At 50.2% G+C, this 18,654-nt stretch overlaps 1 protein-coding gene across 3 annotated transcripts in view; it reads left to right on the plus strand.

Moving 5' to 3' along the window:
• stambpl1 (STAM binding protein-like 1) overlaps positions 1 to 18,654 on the plus strand; it is a 132,394-nt gene that overhangs the window by 29,422 nt on the left and 84,318 nt on the right. For 2 of the 3 annotated variants that reach the window (XM_072478970.1, XM_072478969.1), the window contains one exon: positions 14,728 to 14,820. The exons of the other annotated variant lie outside the window; for it this stretch is intronic. In XM_072478970.1, coding sequence (XP_072335071.1) covers positions 14,740 to 14,820 — 81 coding nt within the window. In that variant the 5' untranslated portion in view covers positions 14,728 to 14,739. The remainder of the gene's footprint in view (positions 1 to 14,727; positions 14,821 to 18,654) is intronic. 3 annotated transcript variants of the gene reach the window in all.

Consider the following 18,654-nt stretch of genomic DNA (forward strand, 5'->3'; position numbering starts at 1 on the left):
AGACTGGGGAGAAGCATCGGATGGTCATCGACTACAGTCAGACCATCAACTGGTACACTTAGCTCGATGCGTACCCTCTCCCCCACATATCTGACATGGTCAATCAGATTTCGCAGTACTGGGTCTTCTCCACCGTGGACCTGAAGTCCGTGTCCCACCAGCTCCCTATCCGCCCGGAGGACCGCCAGTACACGGCCTTCGAGGCAGCTGGCCGCCTCTACCACTTTCTCCGGGTTCCCTTGGGCGTCACCAATGTGGTCTCGGTCTTCCAGCGAGCGATGGACCGAATGGTTGACAAGTACGGGCTGCGGGCCACGTTCCCGTATCTAGATAATGTCACCATCTGCGGCAATGACCAGCAGGACCACGACGCTAACCTCAAGAAATTTCTCCACGCTGCCCAGCGCCTTAATTTGACATATAATAAGGAGAAATGCGTTTTCCGCACGACCAGACTAGCCATCCTTGGCTACGTCATGGAAAACGGAGTCCTAGGGTCCGACCCCGACCGCATGGTCCCCCTCCCCCCCCCCCCCCCCCCCCCACACCACTGCCCCAAGGCCCTGAAGATATGCCTGGGTTCTTTTCGTACTATGCCCAGTGGGTCCCCAATTATGCGGACAAGCCCCGCCCACTCATCAAATCCACCGTTTTTCCCCTGTTGGCTGAGGCTCGCCTGGCCTACGATCGCATCAAGGCAGATATTGCCAAGGCCATGATGCACGCTGTGGACGAATCCATCCTGTTCCAGGTAGAGTGCGATGCATCTGACTTTGCCCTAGCCACTACCCTCAACCAGGCAGGAAAGCCCGTCGCTTTCTTCTCCCATACCCTCCAGGCGTCCGAAATTCGGCATTCCTCCGTCGAAAAGGAAGTCCAAGCCATTGTGGAAGCTGTGCGATATTGGAGGCATTACCTGGCCGGCAGGCGATTCACTCTCCTCACCGACCAACTGTCGGTTGCCTACATGTTCAGTGACACACAGCGGGGCAAGATCACGAACGATAAGATATTGAGGTGGAGGATCGAACTCTCCACCTACAACGATGATATCCAGTATCGACCTGGGAAGCTTAATGAGCCCCCAGATGCCTTTTCCCGCAGTACTTGTGCCAGCGCACAAGTAGACCGACTGCGGGCCCTCCACAATGACCTCTGTCACCCGGGGGTCACCCGGCTTTTCCATTATGTCAAGGCCCGCAACCTGCCGTACTCCATCGAGGAGGTCAGGACCATGACCAGGGACTGCCAGGTCTGCGCGGAGTGCAAACCACCCTTCTATCGGCCAGACAGAGCACGCCTGGTAAAGGCCTCACGCCCCTTTGAACGCCTCAGCATTGATTTCAAAGGGCCCCTCCCCTCCACTGACCTTAACGTGTACTTCCTCAACATCCTTGACGAGTACTCACGTTTCCCTTTCGCCATCCCATACCCAGCCATGACCTCTGCCACAGTCATCAAGGCCCTGAGCAGTGTCTTCACCTTGTTCCTTTTCCCCACTTTCTTCCATAGTGATCGGGGTTCCTTCTTCACGAGTGATGAGCTGCATCAGTTCCTGCTTAGCAAGGGCATGACCTCAAGCAGGACTACCAGCTACAATCCCCGGGGGAACGGATAGGTGGAGAGGGAGAACGCGACGGTCTGGAAAGCCGTCCTTCTTGCCCTATGGTCTCCCGCTGGCAGGAGGTCCTTCCCAATGTACTCTAATCCATCCGGTCGCTTCTCTGCACCGCTACTAATGTGACCCCCCACGAGAGGATGTTTGCCTTCCACAGAAGGTCTGCCTCAGGGGTCTCGCTCCCGACCTGGCTGACGGTTCCAGGGCCCGTCCTCCTCCTCCGACATGTGAGGACTCATAAGTCGGATTCTCTGGTAGAGAGGGTCCTTCTCCTCCATGCAAATCCCCAGTACGCCTACGTGGCTCACCATGACGGGCGGGATTTGGCACCCGCAGGTTGCCCAGCGACTGTCACCGGTGCTCCCGACTCTATTCCTCCCCTCTCCATTACTACTCGATCCAACCCTATACTCCCTTCCCCCGTTGCTGCCCACCCGCCTGAGAACACAGAAGCTGTCTTGCTCCCGGACACGCAGGCCTCAACGCTTCAGCCGACTACGATATCCACACCACAGCTGGAGCTGAGGCGGTCACGGCGGACAATCAAAGCCCCCGTCAGGCTCAATCTCTGATGCAACTTGTTCACTTCACCCCCGCTGGACTTTTTTTTTAAACAGGAGGTGAATGTGGTGAAACCACTGTGTTGAATTGTGCTACCATAGTAGTACGTGTTGTACAGTATTGCTACTATATTACCTGTTGTACGGTTTTGGCTCTGCCCATGGCTCCTTCCCCTAGGGCCTGGATATATAAGCTGCGACCTCTCTCACTGCCTCATTCTGGGGCACACTGCCAGCTCTGTTGTAAGTCAATTAAAGCCATAGTTAATTCACTCTGCGTTCTCCGTCTTAATTGATGGCATATCATCCGGTTTCCTCCCACAGTCCAAAGATGCGCAGGTTAGGTGGGTTTGCCACAAAATATGTGCGGAGTTGCGGGGAATAGGGTTCGGGAGTAGAGAAAAATGAAACTGAAAATCGCTTATTGTCACAAGCAGGCTTCAAATGAAGTTACTGTGAAAAGCCCCTAGTCACCACATTCCGGCGCCTGTTCGGGGAGGCTGGTACGGGAATTGAACCTGCGCTGCTGGCCTTGTTCTGCTTTACTACTTAGCCCACTGCGCTAAACCAGCTCCAGCACTTGTGAGAGTGCTATATTTCAGAGGATCGGTGCAGACTCGATGGGCCGAATGGCCCCCTTCGTACTGTAGGGACTCTCTGGATATATTGGGATCAAAGACTGCTGAAGCTTTCCTGAGGAATGCAGCTGGGCCTGAAAGTGGCCCTGCCAAAGGGTGCAGCCAATAGCGTGAGATACCTGGGGGCTCCTGAGATCGAGTACAAGGACTTGTGAGATGCGGTGTGGGAGGCTGGGAAACAGCAGATGGTGCCCATTGAGCTCATGTACATGTTTCCTAAGCTTTTTGTGTTGTTTTCAAATGTATAATTATATTGTCACAGTGCCATGCAGATTATTTACACAATGCAACGCATTGTTTATACATAGTACATAGTTTGACAAAGAGCTTGTGCGTAGCTTTTGGATGATCCAGACAGTTCACATTCATGCTCACTATGTTTATCAAGGGGGGGGGGGGAGGAGGAGGAGAGACCAAAGTTGTTTCAGGCGCGTTACTGTAATGGTTGCGTGGTGACGCCCCCACCCCCACCCCTCCCATCCACCCTCTCCTCAACACCTGCTCCCAGCCCTCACCACTTTATTTGGCTGTGAGCTTATATTTATTTATATTTATAACCACCAATTTTTGTTGGCATATTTTATATCATTCAGAACATCTGCACCACTAACTCCAGTGTTGACCGATTATTCACGAAATCCAGTAGTAATGTTGTGATCACGCTGCTGCCACAGATAGTCCTCCGCATTATTTCAGCTCGGTCCAGCTCGAAATTCTATGATGGCTGTCAAACTCAACGGGCAGGAGGTGTCCTGCCTCTTCGACTCCGAGAACAAAAGAAGAACAAAGAAAATTACTGCACAGGAACAGGCCCTTCGGCCCTCCCAGCCTGCGCCGATCCAGGCGCAGCACAGATAGTTTCGTCCACCTGGATATGTTAAGGCGCTGGTCCCTCCGGGTCCTCCCCGTCTCGCAGACTATATCCCTCGCCTCCGGTTTGCACGCCGTGCAGATCCGGGGGTATTGCGTCGCAAACCTGTCAATACAAGGCGTAGAGTACACTAACTTTAAGCTCTACGCCCTTCCTCATCTCTGTGCTCCCCTCCTGCTCGGTTTAGATTTCCAGTGCAGCCTTAGAAGCCTAACTCTAAAATTTGGGGTACCCCTGCCCCCTCTCGCGATCTGCAGCCTCGCGACCTTGAAGGTCACCCCTCCCTCGCTCTTCGCGAACCTCACCCCAGACTGTAAGCCCGTCGCCACCCGGAGCAGACGGTACAGTGCTCAGGACAGGGCCTTCATCAGGTCAGATTCAGCGGCTCCTGGAGGAAGGGATCATCGAGGCTAGTAACAGTCCTTGGAGAGCGCAAGTGGTGGTTGTCAGGACCGGGGAGAAGAAACGGATGGTAGTCGACTACAGTCAGACGATCAACCGGTACACCCAGCTCGATGCGTACCCCCTCCCGCGCATGTCTGACATGGTCAATCGGATTGCGCAGTATCGAGTCTTCTCTACGGTAGTCTTGAAGTCCGCGTACCACCAGCTCCCCATCTGGCTGGAAGACCTCCAGTACACTGCCTTCGAGGCAGATGGCCGCCTCTTCCACTTTCTCCGGTCCATGACGCAAACCTAGACAAATTCCTCCGCACCGCCCGACTCCTTAATTTAACCTACAATAAGGAGAAATGCTTTTTCCGCACAACCCGGCTAGCCATCCTCGGCTATGTCATGGAAAACGGTGTCCTAGGGCCCGACCCCGACCGCATGCGCCCCCTTCTCCAGCTCCCCCTTCCCCACTGCCCCAAGGCCCTGAAACGATGCCTGGGGGTTTTCTCGTATTATGCCCAGTGGGTCCCCAACTATGCGGACAAGGCCCGCCCACTCATTAAGTCCACCATTTTTCCCCTGACGGCTGAGGCCCGCTTGGCTTTCAACCGCATTAGAGCCGACATTGCCAAGGCCAAGATGCACGCTGTGGATGAATCCATCCCGTTCCAGGTGGAGAGCGATGCGTCTGACTTTGCCCTGGCCGCTACCCTCAACCAGGCAGGAAGGCCTGTCGCCTTTTTTTCCCGTACCCTCCATGCCTCCGAGATTCGACACTCCTCCGTCGAGAAGGAGGCACAAGCATTGTGGAAGCTGTGCGACACTGGAGGCATTATCTGGCAGGCAGGAGATTCACTCTCCTCACAGACCAACGGTCAGTTGCCTTCATGTTTAATAACAGACAGCGGGGCAAGATTAAGAGTGACAAGATTTTGCGGTGGAGAATCGAGCCCTCCACGTATAACTATAACTTATAATTTTTATCTAAAGTATAGTCTTTCTTTTATTTAGTTAATTCACGTAAAAGTTGCTGTTTGGTTTAGAAGAAGGTGAATTTTCAATCCGCTTTAAACAAAGGTTCTACTTGTAGGTACTTGCAGCCGGAGCTTGTTAATTAGTTAATTGGATTCGGCCAGTTTTCAGAGGCTAGATTCACAGTATAAAAGTGATCCCCGACAGTGCAGACTTTGTTTGCACTGAGTGCTGAATTGGTGCATTTGAGTGCTATAGTGAGAGTTAGGTGACTGAGGGAGTTAGGTGAGGAGGGAGTAAGTCGCTCCTTTCATTTTGTTTCCTACATTTCCGCAAAGAGCGAGAAGGGAGCCAGGAGTTTACAGAGAGTGCAGCTGACTGGGAGCAGAGTCGGAGGGTGGAGGTCCAGTTGGTCCACAGGGCAGCTATATTCTGCAAGGTAAGAGGAGATGGAGGCTAGGCCAGTTGCATGCTCCTCCTGTAGGATGTGGGTGGTGAGGGATACCACCAGTGTCCCCGCTGACTATACCTGCGGGAAGTGCACCCAACTCCAGCTCCTCAAAGACCGTGTTAGGGAACTGGAGCTGAAGTTGGATGAACTCCGGATCATCCGTGAGGCAGAGGGGGTGATAAGAGAAGTGTTACAGGGAGGTAACCACACCCAAGGTACAGGACAAGAGTAGCTGGGTTACAGCCAGGGGAAAGAAAACAAACAGGCAGACCGTGCAGGGATCCCTCGTATACCGTTTTGGATGCTGTTGGGGGGGTGACCTACCGGGGGAAGGCCCTAGCGGCCAGGTCTCTGGCACTGAGTCTGGCTCTGGGGCTCAGAAGGGAAGGGGGGAGAATAGAAAAGCAATAGTAGTAGGAGATTCAATGGTCAGGGGAATAGATAGGAGATTCTGTGGTCGCGAGCGAGACTCCCGGAGACTCCCGGAAGGTATGTTGCCTCCCGGGTGCCAGGGCCAGGGATGTCTCTGATCGTATCTTCAGGATCCTTAATGGGGAGGGTGAGCAGCCAGAAGTCGTGGTGCACATTGGTACCGATGACGTAGGTAGGAAAAGGGGTGTGGAGGTAATAAACGAGTTTAGGGAGTTAGGCTGGAAGTTAAAAGCCAGGACAGACAGAGTTGTCATCTCTGGTTTGTTGCCGGTGCCACGTGATAGCGGGGCTAGGAATAGGGAGAGAGTGCAGCTGAACACGTGGCTGCAGGAATGGTGTAGGAGGGAGGGCTTCAGGTATTTGGATAATTGGAGTGCATTCTGGGGAAGGTGGGACCTGTACAAGCAGGACGGGTTGCATCTGAACCAGAGGGGCACCAATATCCTGGGAGGGAGGTTTTCTAGTACTCTTCGGGAGGGTTTAAACTAATTTGGCAGGGGAATGGGAACCGGATTTGTAGTCCAGCAACTAAGGTAGCCGATATTCAGGACGCCAAAGCGTTTAGTGAGGCAGTGGGGAAGGGAACACTGACAAAGGAGAGTACTTGCAGGCACGGAGATGGGTTGAGGTGTGTATACTTCAACGCAAGAAGCATCAGGAATAAGGTGGGTGAACTTAAGGCACTGATCGGTACTTGGGACTACGATGTGGTGGCCATCACGGAAACTTGGATAGAAGAGGGGCAGAAATGGTTGTTGGAGGTCCCTGGTTATAGATGTTTCAATAAGATTAGGGAGGGTGGTAAAAGAAGTGGGGGGGGGGGGGTGGCATTGTTAATTAGAGATAGTATAACAGCTGCAGAAAGGCAGTTCGAGGAGTATCTGCCTACTGTGTTAGTATGGGTTGAAGTCAGAAATAGGAAAGGAGCAGTCACCTTGTTAGGAGTTTTCTATAGGCCCCCCAATAGTAGCAGAAATGTGGAGGAACAGATTGGGAAACAGATTTTGGAAAGGTGCAGAAGTCACAGGGTAGTAGTCATGGGTGACTTTAACTTCCCAAACATTGAGTGGAAACTCTTTAGATAAAATAGTTTGGATGGGGTGGTGTTTGTGCAGTGTGTCCAGGAAGCTTTTCTAACACAGTATGTAGATTGTCCGACCAGAGGAGGGGCAATATTGGATTTGGTACTTGGTAATGAACCAGGGCAAGTGATAGATTTGTTAGTGGGGGAGCATTTTGGAGATAGTGACCACAATTCTGCGACTTTCCACTTTAGTAATGGAGAGGGATAGGTGCGTGCAACAGGGCAAGGTTTACAATTGGGGGAAGGGGAAATACGATGTTGTCAGACAAGAATTGAAGTGCATAAGTTGGGAACATAGGGGGTGGGATTCTCCACTCCCGCGCCGAAGTGGCCGTGCTGTCGTGAACGCCGTCGAGGTTCCCGACGGCGTGACACGGTCCCGATCCCGACCGATTCAGGCCCTGACAATGGGCTAGGATCGGGGCCGCGTCATCTACACGCGCCAGGCCTTGTCGCCCGCGTAAAGGCGGCGCCGCATAGATGACGCGGCCGGCGCCGCATAACTGGCGTCATCCGCGCATGTGCAGGTTGACCGGCGCCACCCCGTGCATGCGTGGTTGCTGTCCTCTCTAATTCCGTCCCGCAAGAAGATGGCGGACTGATCTTGCGGGGCTGTGGAAGGAAGGAGGTCCTCCTTCAGAGAGGACGGCCCGACGATCGGTGGGCACCGATCGCGGGCCACCCCACATTTGAGGTACCCCCCGGTGCAGGATCCCCTCTCGCCCCCCCCCCCGCAGGCCGCCCACCCAGCATTCGCGCGCTGTCCCCGACGGCAGCAACCAGGTGTGCACGGCGCCGGGGGGAACCCGCCATTTTGGCCTGGCCGCTCGGCCCATCCGGGCCTGAGAATAGCGGGGGTGCCGGAGAATCACCATTTTGGGTGTCTCTGCCGATTCTGCGGCCCGCGGAACTCAACCGGGCCGTTCCCGCCGCTTGGGAGAATCGCGGGAGGGCGTCGGACCGGCGTCCCGGGAAATTTATGCAGCCCAGGCGATTCTCACAACCGGCGCGGGAGTCGAGAATCTCGCCCAGACTGTTAGGGAAGGACACAAGTGAAATGTGGAACTTGTTCAAGGAACAGGTACTACGTGTCCTTGATATGTATGTCCCTGTCAGGCAGGGAAGAGATGGTCGAGTGAGGGAACCATGGTTGACAAGAGAGGTTGAATGTCTTGTTAAGAGGAAAAAGGAGGCGCTGGAGGGATACAAGATAGCCAGGAGGGAACTGAAGAAAGGGATTAGGAGAACTAAGAGAGGGCATGAACAATCTTTGGCGGGTAGGATCAAGGAAAACCCCAAGGCCTTTTACACATATGTGAGAAATATGAGAATGACTAGAGCGAGGGTAGGTCTGATCAAGGATAGTAGCGGGAGATTGTGTATTGAGTCTGAAGAGATAGGAGAGGTCTTGAACGAGTACTTTTCTTCTGTATTTACAAATGAGAGGGGCCATATTGTTGGAGAGGACAGTGTGAAACAGACGGGTAAGGTCGAGGAAATACTTGTTAGGAAGGAAGAAGTGTTGGCCATTTTGAAAAACATGAGGATAGACCAATCCCCCGGGCCTGACGGGATATATCCAAGGATTCTATGGGAAGCAAGAGATGAAATTGCAGAGCTGTTGGCAATGATCTTTTCGTCCTCACTGTCAACAGGGGTGGTACCAGGGGATTGGAGAGTGGTGAATATCGTGCCGCTGTTCAAAAAAGGGACTAGGGATAACCCTGGGAATTACAGGCCAGTTAGTCTTACTTTGCTGGTAGGCAAAGTAATGGAAAGGGTACTGAGGGATAGGATTTCTGAGCATTTGGAACGACACTGCTTGATTAGGAATAGTCAGCACGGATTTGTGAGGGGTAGGTCTTGCCTTACAAGTCTTATTGAATTCTTTGAGGAGGTGACCAAGCATGTGGATGAAGGTAAAGCAGTGGATGTAGTGTAGATGGATTTTAGTAAGGCATTTGATAAGGTTCCCCATCGTAGGCTTATGCAGAAAGTAAAGAGGCATGGGATAGTGGGGAATTTGGCCAGTTGGATAACAAACTGGCTAACCGATAGAAGTCAGAGAGTGGTGGTGGATGGCAAATATTCAGCCTGGATCCCAGTTACCAGTGGCGTACCGCAGGGATCAGTTCTGGGTCCTCTGCTGTTTGTGATTTTCATTAATGACTTGGATGAGGGAGTTGAAGGGTGAGTTCGTAAATTTGCAGACGATACGAAGATTGGTGGAGTTGTGGATAGTGAGGAGGGCTATTGTCGGCTGCAAAGAGACATAGATAGGATGCAGAGTGTGAGGTTGTCCATTTTGGAAGGACAAATATGAATGTGGAATACAGGGTTAACGGTAGAGTTCTTGGCAATGTGGAGGAGCAGAGAGATCTTGGGGTCTATGTTCATCCATCTTTGAAAGTTGCCACTCAAGTGGATAGAGCTGTGAAGAAGGCCTATGGTGTGCTAGCGTTCATTAACAGAGGGATTAAATTTAAGAGCCGTGAGGGGATGATGCAGCTGTACAAAACTATCGTAAGGCCACATTTGGAGTACTGTGTACAGTTCTGGTCACCTCATTTTAGGAAGGATGTGGAAGCTTTGGAAAAGGTGCAAAGGAGATTTACCAGGATGTTGCCTGGAATGGAGAGTAGGTCTTACGAGGAAAGGTTGAGGGTGCTAGGCCTTTTCTCATTAGAACGGAGAAGGATGAGGGGCGACTTGATAGAGGTTTATAAGGTGATCAGGGGAATAGATAGAGTAGACAGTCAGAGACTTTTTCCCCGGGTGGAACAAACCATTACAAGGGGACATAAATTTAAGGTGAATGGTGGAAGATATAGGGGGATGTCAGAGGTAGGTTCTTTACCCAGAGAGTAGTGGGGGCATGGAATGCACTGCCTGTGGAAGTAGTTGAGTCGGAAACATTAGGGACCTTCAAGCAGCTATTGGATAGCTACATGGATTATGGTAGAATGATATAATGTGGATTAATTTGTTCTTAAGGGCAGCACGGTAGCATTGTGGATAGCACAATTGCTTGACAGCTCCAGGGTCCCAAGTTCGATTCCGGCTTGGGTCACTGTCTGTGCGGAGTCTGCACATTCTCCCCGTGTGTACGTGGGTTTCCTCCGGGTGCTCCGGTTTCCTCCCACAGTCCAAAGATGTGCAGGTTAGGTGGATTGGCCCTGATAAATTGCCCTTAGTGTCCAAAATTGCCCTTAGTGTTGGGTGGACGTGTTGACCTTGGGTAGGGTGCTCTTTCCAAGAGCCGGTGCAGACTCAATGGGCCGAATAGCCTCCTTCTGCATTGTAAATTCTCTGATAATCTATGATTAATCTAGGACAAAGGTTCGGCACAACATCGTGGGCCGAAGGGCCTGTTCTGTGCTGTATTTTTCTATGTCTAACTACGACATCTTGTATCTCCCTGGGAAGCTCAATGAGCCCCCAGACGCCCTGTCCGCGGTATATGCGTCAGCGCGCAAACAGACCGGTTACGGGCCATCCACAGTGACCTCTGTCACCCGGGGGTCACCCGGCTTCTTCACTTCGTCAAGGCCCTCAACCTGCCCTACTCCACTGAGGATGTCAGGGCTGTGACCACGGATTGCCAAATCTGTGCAGAGTGCAAGCCGCACTTCTATCGGACAGACAAGGCTCACCTGGTGAAGGCCTCCCGCCCTTTTGAATGCCTCAGCATGGACTTCAAACGGCCACTCCCCTCCACTGACCGTAATGTGTACTTTCTCAACGTTGTTGACGAGTACTCCCGCTTCCCGTTTGCAAACCCTTGTCCTGATATGTCCTCTGCCACTCATCAAGGCCCAGCGCAGCATTATCTCCCTGTTTGGTTTCACCGCCTATATGCATAGTGATCGGGGCGCCTTTTTTATGAGTGATGTGCTGCGTCAGTACCTGCTCAGTAAGGGCGTCGCCTCGAGCAGGACTACCAGCTACAATCCCCGGGGGAACGGGCAGGTAGAGATGGAGAATGCTACGTTCTGGAAGGCTGTCCTTCTGGCCCTACGGTCTAGAAGTCTCCAAGTCTCCCGCTGGCAGGAGGTCCTCCCTGACACGTCAACTCCATCCGGTTGCTTCTGTGTACTGCCACTAACGAGACCCCTCACAATCGTCTATTTGTCTATCGCAGGACGTCGATCTCCAGGGTCTCGCTCCCGGCCTGGTTAACGAAACCTGGGCCGGTCCCCCTACGGAAAGACACAAGGAGCCATAAGGCCGATCCCCTGGTCGAGCGGGTTCAGCTTCTCCATGCGAACCCTCAGTACGCGTATGTGGCACACCGCGATGGACAGCAGGACACAGTCTCCCTCCGGGATCTGGCTCCCGCAGGTACCCCCGCACCCATTATCACCGTGCCCCTCCCAGCCACCTCCCCACTCACCTCCCCAGCCGCACCTTCACCAACATCTCCCACCGGGTCCTTTAGCCCTGCCTCTGCGTCGTCACCCTATCCGGGACCCTGTTGTGCGGACAATGAGCTCCTGGAGCCGAAGGTCTCAACGCCAGTGTCCACGCCGCAGCCGGAGCTGAGGCGTTCGAAGCGAACAATTCATCCTCCTGTGAGACTTACCTTGTGAGTCCGCTTCACCCCCGCCGGACCTTTTTCTTAACGGGGGGTGAATGTGGTGAGCCACGTATGGCTACGTAAGGCTGTTGTATATATGTTCACTATTGTTCTACTGTTCTAGTACTATCATTATCTCCACTGTTGTATATACTTACTGTTATTGCTGTTCTGTTATTGGTTGTTGCTGTTGTACTGTTGGAATGTTGTTATTGGTGCTGCTGTTGGCTCCGCCTGTGGCTCCGCCCCTCTGAGGAGGTATAAAGCCCGTCGAGCTGGGGCTACAGGTTGGCACACTTTTAGTCCATTAAAGCATCGGTTCACTACTACTCAGCGTCTCGACTGAATTGATGTCCATCAGTTCGAGTTTGTGTCCCTAATGATTTGGAGCCAGTAGTGGTAACGAACGAGGCTCTTCACATTTTGCCAATAAAGCTAAATTGGGAGGGATTGTAAACCGTGGAGAACCAAGTGGATCAGTTTCAGAAGGAGCAAAGTTTTGGAAGTGAAAACAACCATGGAATAAGTAGGTAAATCTTTGAATTATGCCAAGGGGGAGGAATTTATGAATATTATTAGAAAATGTGTAATTGGAGGATTAAAAAAGGCAAACATGGCAAACAAAGAGCAGATCCCAGAAACTGATAATTCGACAGTACAAAACCGTGGCGCACTTCTATCGTTTTGATTGTTGCATATAGTGCTGTATACTGAACTGTCAGAAAGGATATTCTGACCTTGGACGGAATACAAAGGAGGACATTTAATTTGGTAACAAGAATAGCCTATCCATGCAGCATTGAAAATTGAAAGTGGAGGATACTATAATTTTTTTTGGCAGACAGGAATGAACTTTATGAAGACCAATGTTTGATACAATAATTATTTTCTGGTCCTGTAGAGCTTTAATTCCTAAGTCATTTGGGCACTTGGAGGTGGAGTGGAGGTTGTAAGTACATCTAGTCATGCAGCGTGGGTTAACACACTGCCACAGCTTGGTTGATTGGGTTAGGGAATCAGAGAGGAATTTCCTGGAGATTTTCCTGAAATCGGCATCAAGTTTTTCCCCTCTGACATTTTTCTTTCTAAAAAATGTTTTAAAAAAAATTTAGAGTACCCAATTCATTTTTTCCAATTAAGGGGCAATTTAGCGTGGCCAATCCACCTACCCTGCACATCATAGAATCATAGAATTTACAGTGCAGAAGAAGGCCATTCAGTCCATCGAGTCTGCACCGGCCCTTGGGAAGAGCACTCTGCCAAGCCCACACCTCCATCCTATCCCCACACCTCCATCCTAGCCCCGTAACCCCACCGAACCATTTTTGGACACTAAGGGCAATTTAGCAGAGCCAATCCACCTAACCTACACATCTTTGTACTGTGGGAGGAAACCGGAGCACCCGGGGACTCCGCACAGACATATCTTTGGGGTTGTGGGGCGAAACCCACGCAAACACAGGGAGAATGTGCAAACTCCACACGGACAGTGACCCAGAGCTGGGATCAAACCTGGGACCTCGGCGCCATGAGGCAGCAATGCTAACCACTGTGCCACCGTTCTGTCCTACCTCTGACATTTCTCTGCTCTTCCCTCAGTAGATAGTATCCCAAATGATTGGGGAAGATGCACAGTCTGGTTTAAGGTGTGCGTGGTCATTCCTTGTCTTTTTGTATGTTTCTATCTTAAGAATGATTGGGTCAAAAATATACTTTTTGTATTGCTGAAAAAATACATTTTGTCAAAGTTTTTATCTTGCACTCATCATGGCAAGAATACCAATGTCAGGGGAAACAACTTTATGCTGGTTGACAAGACAGTGTTGATTGGCTAACATGGAGAATGCACTAGTAAATGATGGCTGTCAGTTAACTACCAAGCATTGTTTCAAATTTTAAACCAAGCAGCTTGACTCTGGCAAGGAATTGCCCTGAGGAATGAACCAGCAAATGGCTATCACTTATTTGTTTAGTTGAAACAGCCAAAATGTTATTTTTGTCTGCAAAGAACAGCGTCCTGTGTGTTAATATATGTAGCTTCCAGTACACACAAAAGTGCCACACAGCGAGCCTGACTGAAAATCTTTTATGGTAGTCAGCATAATATTTAGTACATGGAGGATTATTTAGCAAATATGGTCCAATTGCAGAAGAATCACATTGAATGCTGGACACTTTGTTTTGAGTTTTACAAGCTCGGGCTGGTTAGATGGAGAGTCATAGTCATGCAGCAAAGAAAGAGGCCCTTTTGCCCATCGCCTCTGCGTCCACCATCAAGCATATATCTATTCTAATCCCATTTTCCAGCACTTGTCTGCTGTGGCATTTCAAGTGCTCATCAAAATGCTTCTTAAATGTTGTGAGGGTTCCCGTCCCTGCCTCTGAAAGATCACTCAGAGAAGGAAGATATATGCCATTGGTGATCCAAAGAACTCTATGATTGTAGCGGTTTGGTAGTACAGAACTTGAATATTACTGACAAAGGAATGTTGTTGAAGCTTCACATCTGGCACTCATCAGGACAGATTTGCATGAATACCAAATCTAAATGGAACAACAATTCATACTTCACGTGAAGAGGATGCACGTTGGTTGGCACGAGGACTCTGATTAGTAGAGGTGTTGCCATGGAGAATGCACCAGGGAGCAGTTAACTGCCAAGCTTTCGTTTAATTTCGAACCAGGCAGATTGACTCTGATAGGTCAACGCATGGAGGATGAAGCAAGGAATGTCTGTCGCTGAAGATTTTATTTCATTGAAATAGGCACAATGCCTGTTTGTGATGGTCAGGACCCTGCGTTTGAATATATGTAGCTTTGGTGAGTGAGCCACTGACAATCTTAAATTGGTTGTCAGTGTAAATGTTAGCACACTCAGGAGAGTTTAGTGAACGTTGTCCAGTCATGGAATCACACGTAATGTTGGACACTGTGTTCTGAGTTTTGCAAGTACAAGCTGGTTGGGTACATTCTGCATTTTGCCTCTTGCAAACAGCAAAATTGACGTCCTGTTTGATACGAACTACCAGTCTCTAGGATTACGATTTTATGGTTCTAATAGTGAAACATTTACACTAGAACTATTGTTTGAAGAAGGGAATCTCATAATGGGTACTTTTTTTTCCCTCCTAGGTGAGGTGAGGAATGGATACCTTGGGTGGAAGCTCCAAAGGCAGTTCGTGGGCAAATATGGAATCTGATCATCAATTTACACTCACCTCTCTGGTACTGCCTTATTATTCTTAATGATACAGTGATCAAAACTTGCTTTGGTTAAAACTTGCAAAAATATTTGAAAACTTAACGTCACAGAAACAATTTATAGACAAAAGTTTGTTTTCTAATCTGATGCATATAAATTAGGTATATAAAAAAATAAATTAGGTTAATAAATATAAATTAGGTTAAGTAGCATGAATTATTGCTGTACGACGTTTTAAACTCTCCCATTCGGATATGATGGAAACAAATTGCTGAGGACTGTCTGCTTTTCAACTGAACTGGACTAAATGGTAGAAATCATTAGTAGGCAAAGGGACAGGATGTAATTATTATGATCCTTGTGTTCCATGAATGTTAAATACTAGCCTCAATACTAGCAGCAAGTAACAGACAGAACTAAGCAATTCCACAACCAACTGATCAGATCTAAGCTCTTCAGTCCTGCCACATCCTGTCGTGAATGGTGGTGGACAATTAATTAACTCATTGGGAGGAGGAAGCTTCACAGTTATCCCCATCCTCCATGATGGAGGAGCCCAGCATATCAGCGCAAAAGACAAGGCTGAAGCATTTGCAACAATCTTCAGCCGAAAATGTCAACTGGGTGATCTATATTGGCCTCCTCCAGAGTTCCTCAGCCTCACAGATGTCATTCTTCAGCCAATACGATTCTTTCCACGTGATATCAAGAATCAGCTGAAGGCACTGGATACTGCATTCTGAGCCCTGACAATATTCCAGCAAGTTGTGCTCCAGAACTTGCCCCAACCGTAGCCAAACTGTTCCAGTACAGCTATAACACTGGCATCTACCTGGCAGTGTGGAAAATTGTCTTGATGTGTCCTCTACAGAAGAAGCAGAACAAATCCAACCGGGCCAATTACCGCCCTATCAGTCTAGTGCAGGGTCATGGAGATGGCATCTGCTGTGGACCTGTTGCAGCGGTAGGCGAACTGTCGTGGATCAAGGCAATCCGGGAGGCTGGAGTTGATTCGTGCCATGACTAACCTTTCAAAGCAGTACATGATGATGGATGTCAGAGCCACTGGACGATAGTCATTAAGGCACACTGCTTGGCTTTTTATTGGTACAGGGATGATGGTCGTCTTCTTGAAGCAGATAGGGACCTCAGATTGTTGTAAAGAGAGGTTGAAGATGTCTGCAAATACCCCGCCAGCTGATCCCAGCAAGACCTGAGTGCCCGTCCGGGTACCCCATCCGGGCCAGTGGCTTTCCGAGGGTTGACCTCGAGAAGGCTGCTGTGAGTCTGCAATGGTGATCTCAGATACAAGTTCATTCGAGGCTTCTGGGGTGGAGAGTTTGCTCTCGTTGACCTCTTGTTCAAGCGTGCATAGAATGCGTTGAGCTCATCAGGGAGGGGTGCATTGGAGCCGGTGATTTTACATGCCTTCATCCTGTAGCCCGTTATGTCTTGCAGACCTTGCCATAGTCGGCGGGGGGACTCGAGTTTGGTCCGGTACTGTCTTTTGGCATCTTTAATGGATCTCCTTCGATCATATCTGGCTTTCTTGTATAGGTCAGGGTCGCGTGACTTGAACGCCCCAGACCTAGACTTCAGCAAGCAGTGGATATCCAGGGTTTCCGGTTGGGAAACACGCAGATTTGTTTCTTTGGCACACAGTCTTCTACACATCCACTTGCCTGGATGATTGCAGCTCCAACAACACTCCAGAAGCTCACCACCATCCAGGCCAAACCAGCCCATTTGGATAGATACCTCTTCAACAAATATTAACTCCTCCACCACTGATAAAGAGTGGCAGCAGTGTGTACCATCTACAAGATGCATTGTGGAAACTCACCAAAGCTCCTTAGGCAGTACCTTCACAACCCACGACCGCTACCATCTAGAAAAACAAGAGCAACAGATACCTGGGAACACCACCACCTGGAGGTTCCCCTCCAAGTCACTCCCCATCCTGACTTGGCAATAAATCATCATTCCTTCAGTGTAGCTGGGTCAAAATCCCACCCTAACAGCACTGTGGGTGTACCTACAGCTCTGGGACCTCCTGAAGGGCAACTAGGGCTGGACAATAAATGCTATCCTAGCCAGCAACGCCACGTCCTGTGAATGAATTAAAAAAAACTCATGTTAGAATAAATTGAAGAAAGTATTTGTGACAATCAAATCTAATTTAAAAAAAATTTTCCTGGTCAAAACAAATATACTTTCTAAATGAATTGTTTTATTGTAATAAATAAAATGTTATCTTTTAATATTAAATCAGGACAATTGAATGTCTTCAATTTTAGCATATTGGACCCATTTGCTGGTTAATGACATTTTTTGGAAGGATTTTCTGTTCTCTGACACTCCATGGGCGAAATTCTCCCCCAACGGCGCAATGTCCGCCGACTGGCGCCAAAAACGGCGCCAATCAGACGGGCATCGCGCCGGCCCAAAGGTGCGGAATGCTCCGCATCTTTGGGGGCCGAGCCCCAACATTGAGGGGCTAGGCCGGCGCCGGAGGGATTTCCGCCCCGCCAGCTGGCGGAAATGGCGTTTGTTGCCCTGCCAGCTGGCGGAAATGCGGCGCATTCGCGGGAGCATCAGCGGCTGCCGACAGTTTCCCGCACATGCGCAGTGGGGAGAGTCACTTCCTCCTCCGCCATGGTGGAGACCGTGGCGGAGGCGGAAGGGAAAGAGTGTCCCCACGGCACAGGCCCGCCCGCGGATTGGTGGGCCCCGATCGCGGGCCAGGCCACCGTGGGGGCACCCCCCGGGGTCAGATCGCCCCGCGCCCCCCCCCAGGACCCCGGAGCCCGCCCACGCCGCCTGGTCCCGCCAGTAAATACCAGCTTTGATTTACGCCGGCGGGACAGGCAATTTCTGGGCGGGACTTCGGCCCATCCGGGCCGGAGAATTGAGCGGGGGGTCCCGCCAATCGGCGCGGCCCGATTCCTGCCCCGCCCAATCTCCAGTACCGGAGACTTCGGCGGGGGTGACGGCGGCCAACGGCCATTCTCCGACCCGGCGGGGGGTCGGTGAATGACGCCCCATATGCAGCTCTGGCAGTGGTTGAGGTATTGCACCTTTGTTCATTGTGTGCACAGACTCCACCAAAATAATGTGCACCATCAGGCTGCCCAATACCCATGAAAGAGAGATGGACATTCCTCCACAAGACTATTACCGAAGAGAAGGCCATTCAGTCCATCTTCTTTATATGCAGCACCTATTTGAGGTTTTTGCTTCCGTTACACTTAACTTTCTTCCTGATATCGGACTTAAACCTTTTACTAATAAATCAGACCTTTTACTGGTTTGAAAGCCTATCATTATACCCTGCTCTTGCAATTTCATTTAAAGTAATATAGGTCTTTCTATTCCGTCAGCTACCTTTTAAACTTTCACAAGGATACATCTCAGCTGCCCTCTTTTGTGGCTGGGAAGTTTGAACTTTTCCATTATTTATTTCTTGAACACTTGAAGGAGGTCAATGTTTGAATCTACCCTGCACTGCTTCCAGTATTTTAATGTTCCTCTTGTTTCTTGTTGACCAGAACTGGCCATGATACTTCTGATCAGACTCCAATACAGTTCAATCACAGCCTCTTCTTCATGTTAGCCATGATGTTCAACATTTTATGTTACATTTTATTGGCCTTGTTGGTTCTCTGCTTTGCTTGGATATGTTGGCCTGAATTTTCATTCTAGGTCAGGGAGTATCGGGAAAATTTCCCAGCTCGGGAGAAAGTACCTGCAATTGCGGGAATCTTCATTTATGGAGGCTGGTTGCTAGCTGGAGTCAAGCCAGCCAACCCGGGAAGAAGTTTGGAGACATCCACAAGGGCCTATGGATGCCGGGTCAG

This window comes from Scyliorhinus torazame, chromosome 16 (assembly GCF_047496885.1).
Source record: "Scyliorhinus torazame isolate Kashiwa2021f chromosome 16, sScyTor2.1, whole genome shotgun sequence".
Classification (NCBI taxonomy): Eukaryota; Metazoa; Chordata; class Chondrichthyes; order Carcharhiniformes; family Scyliorhinidae; genus Scyliorhinus; species Scyliorhinus torazame.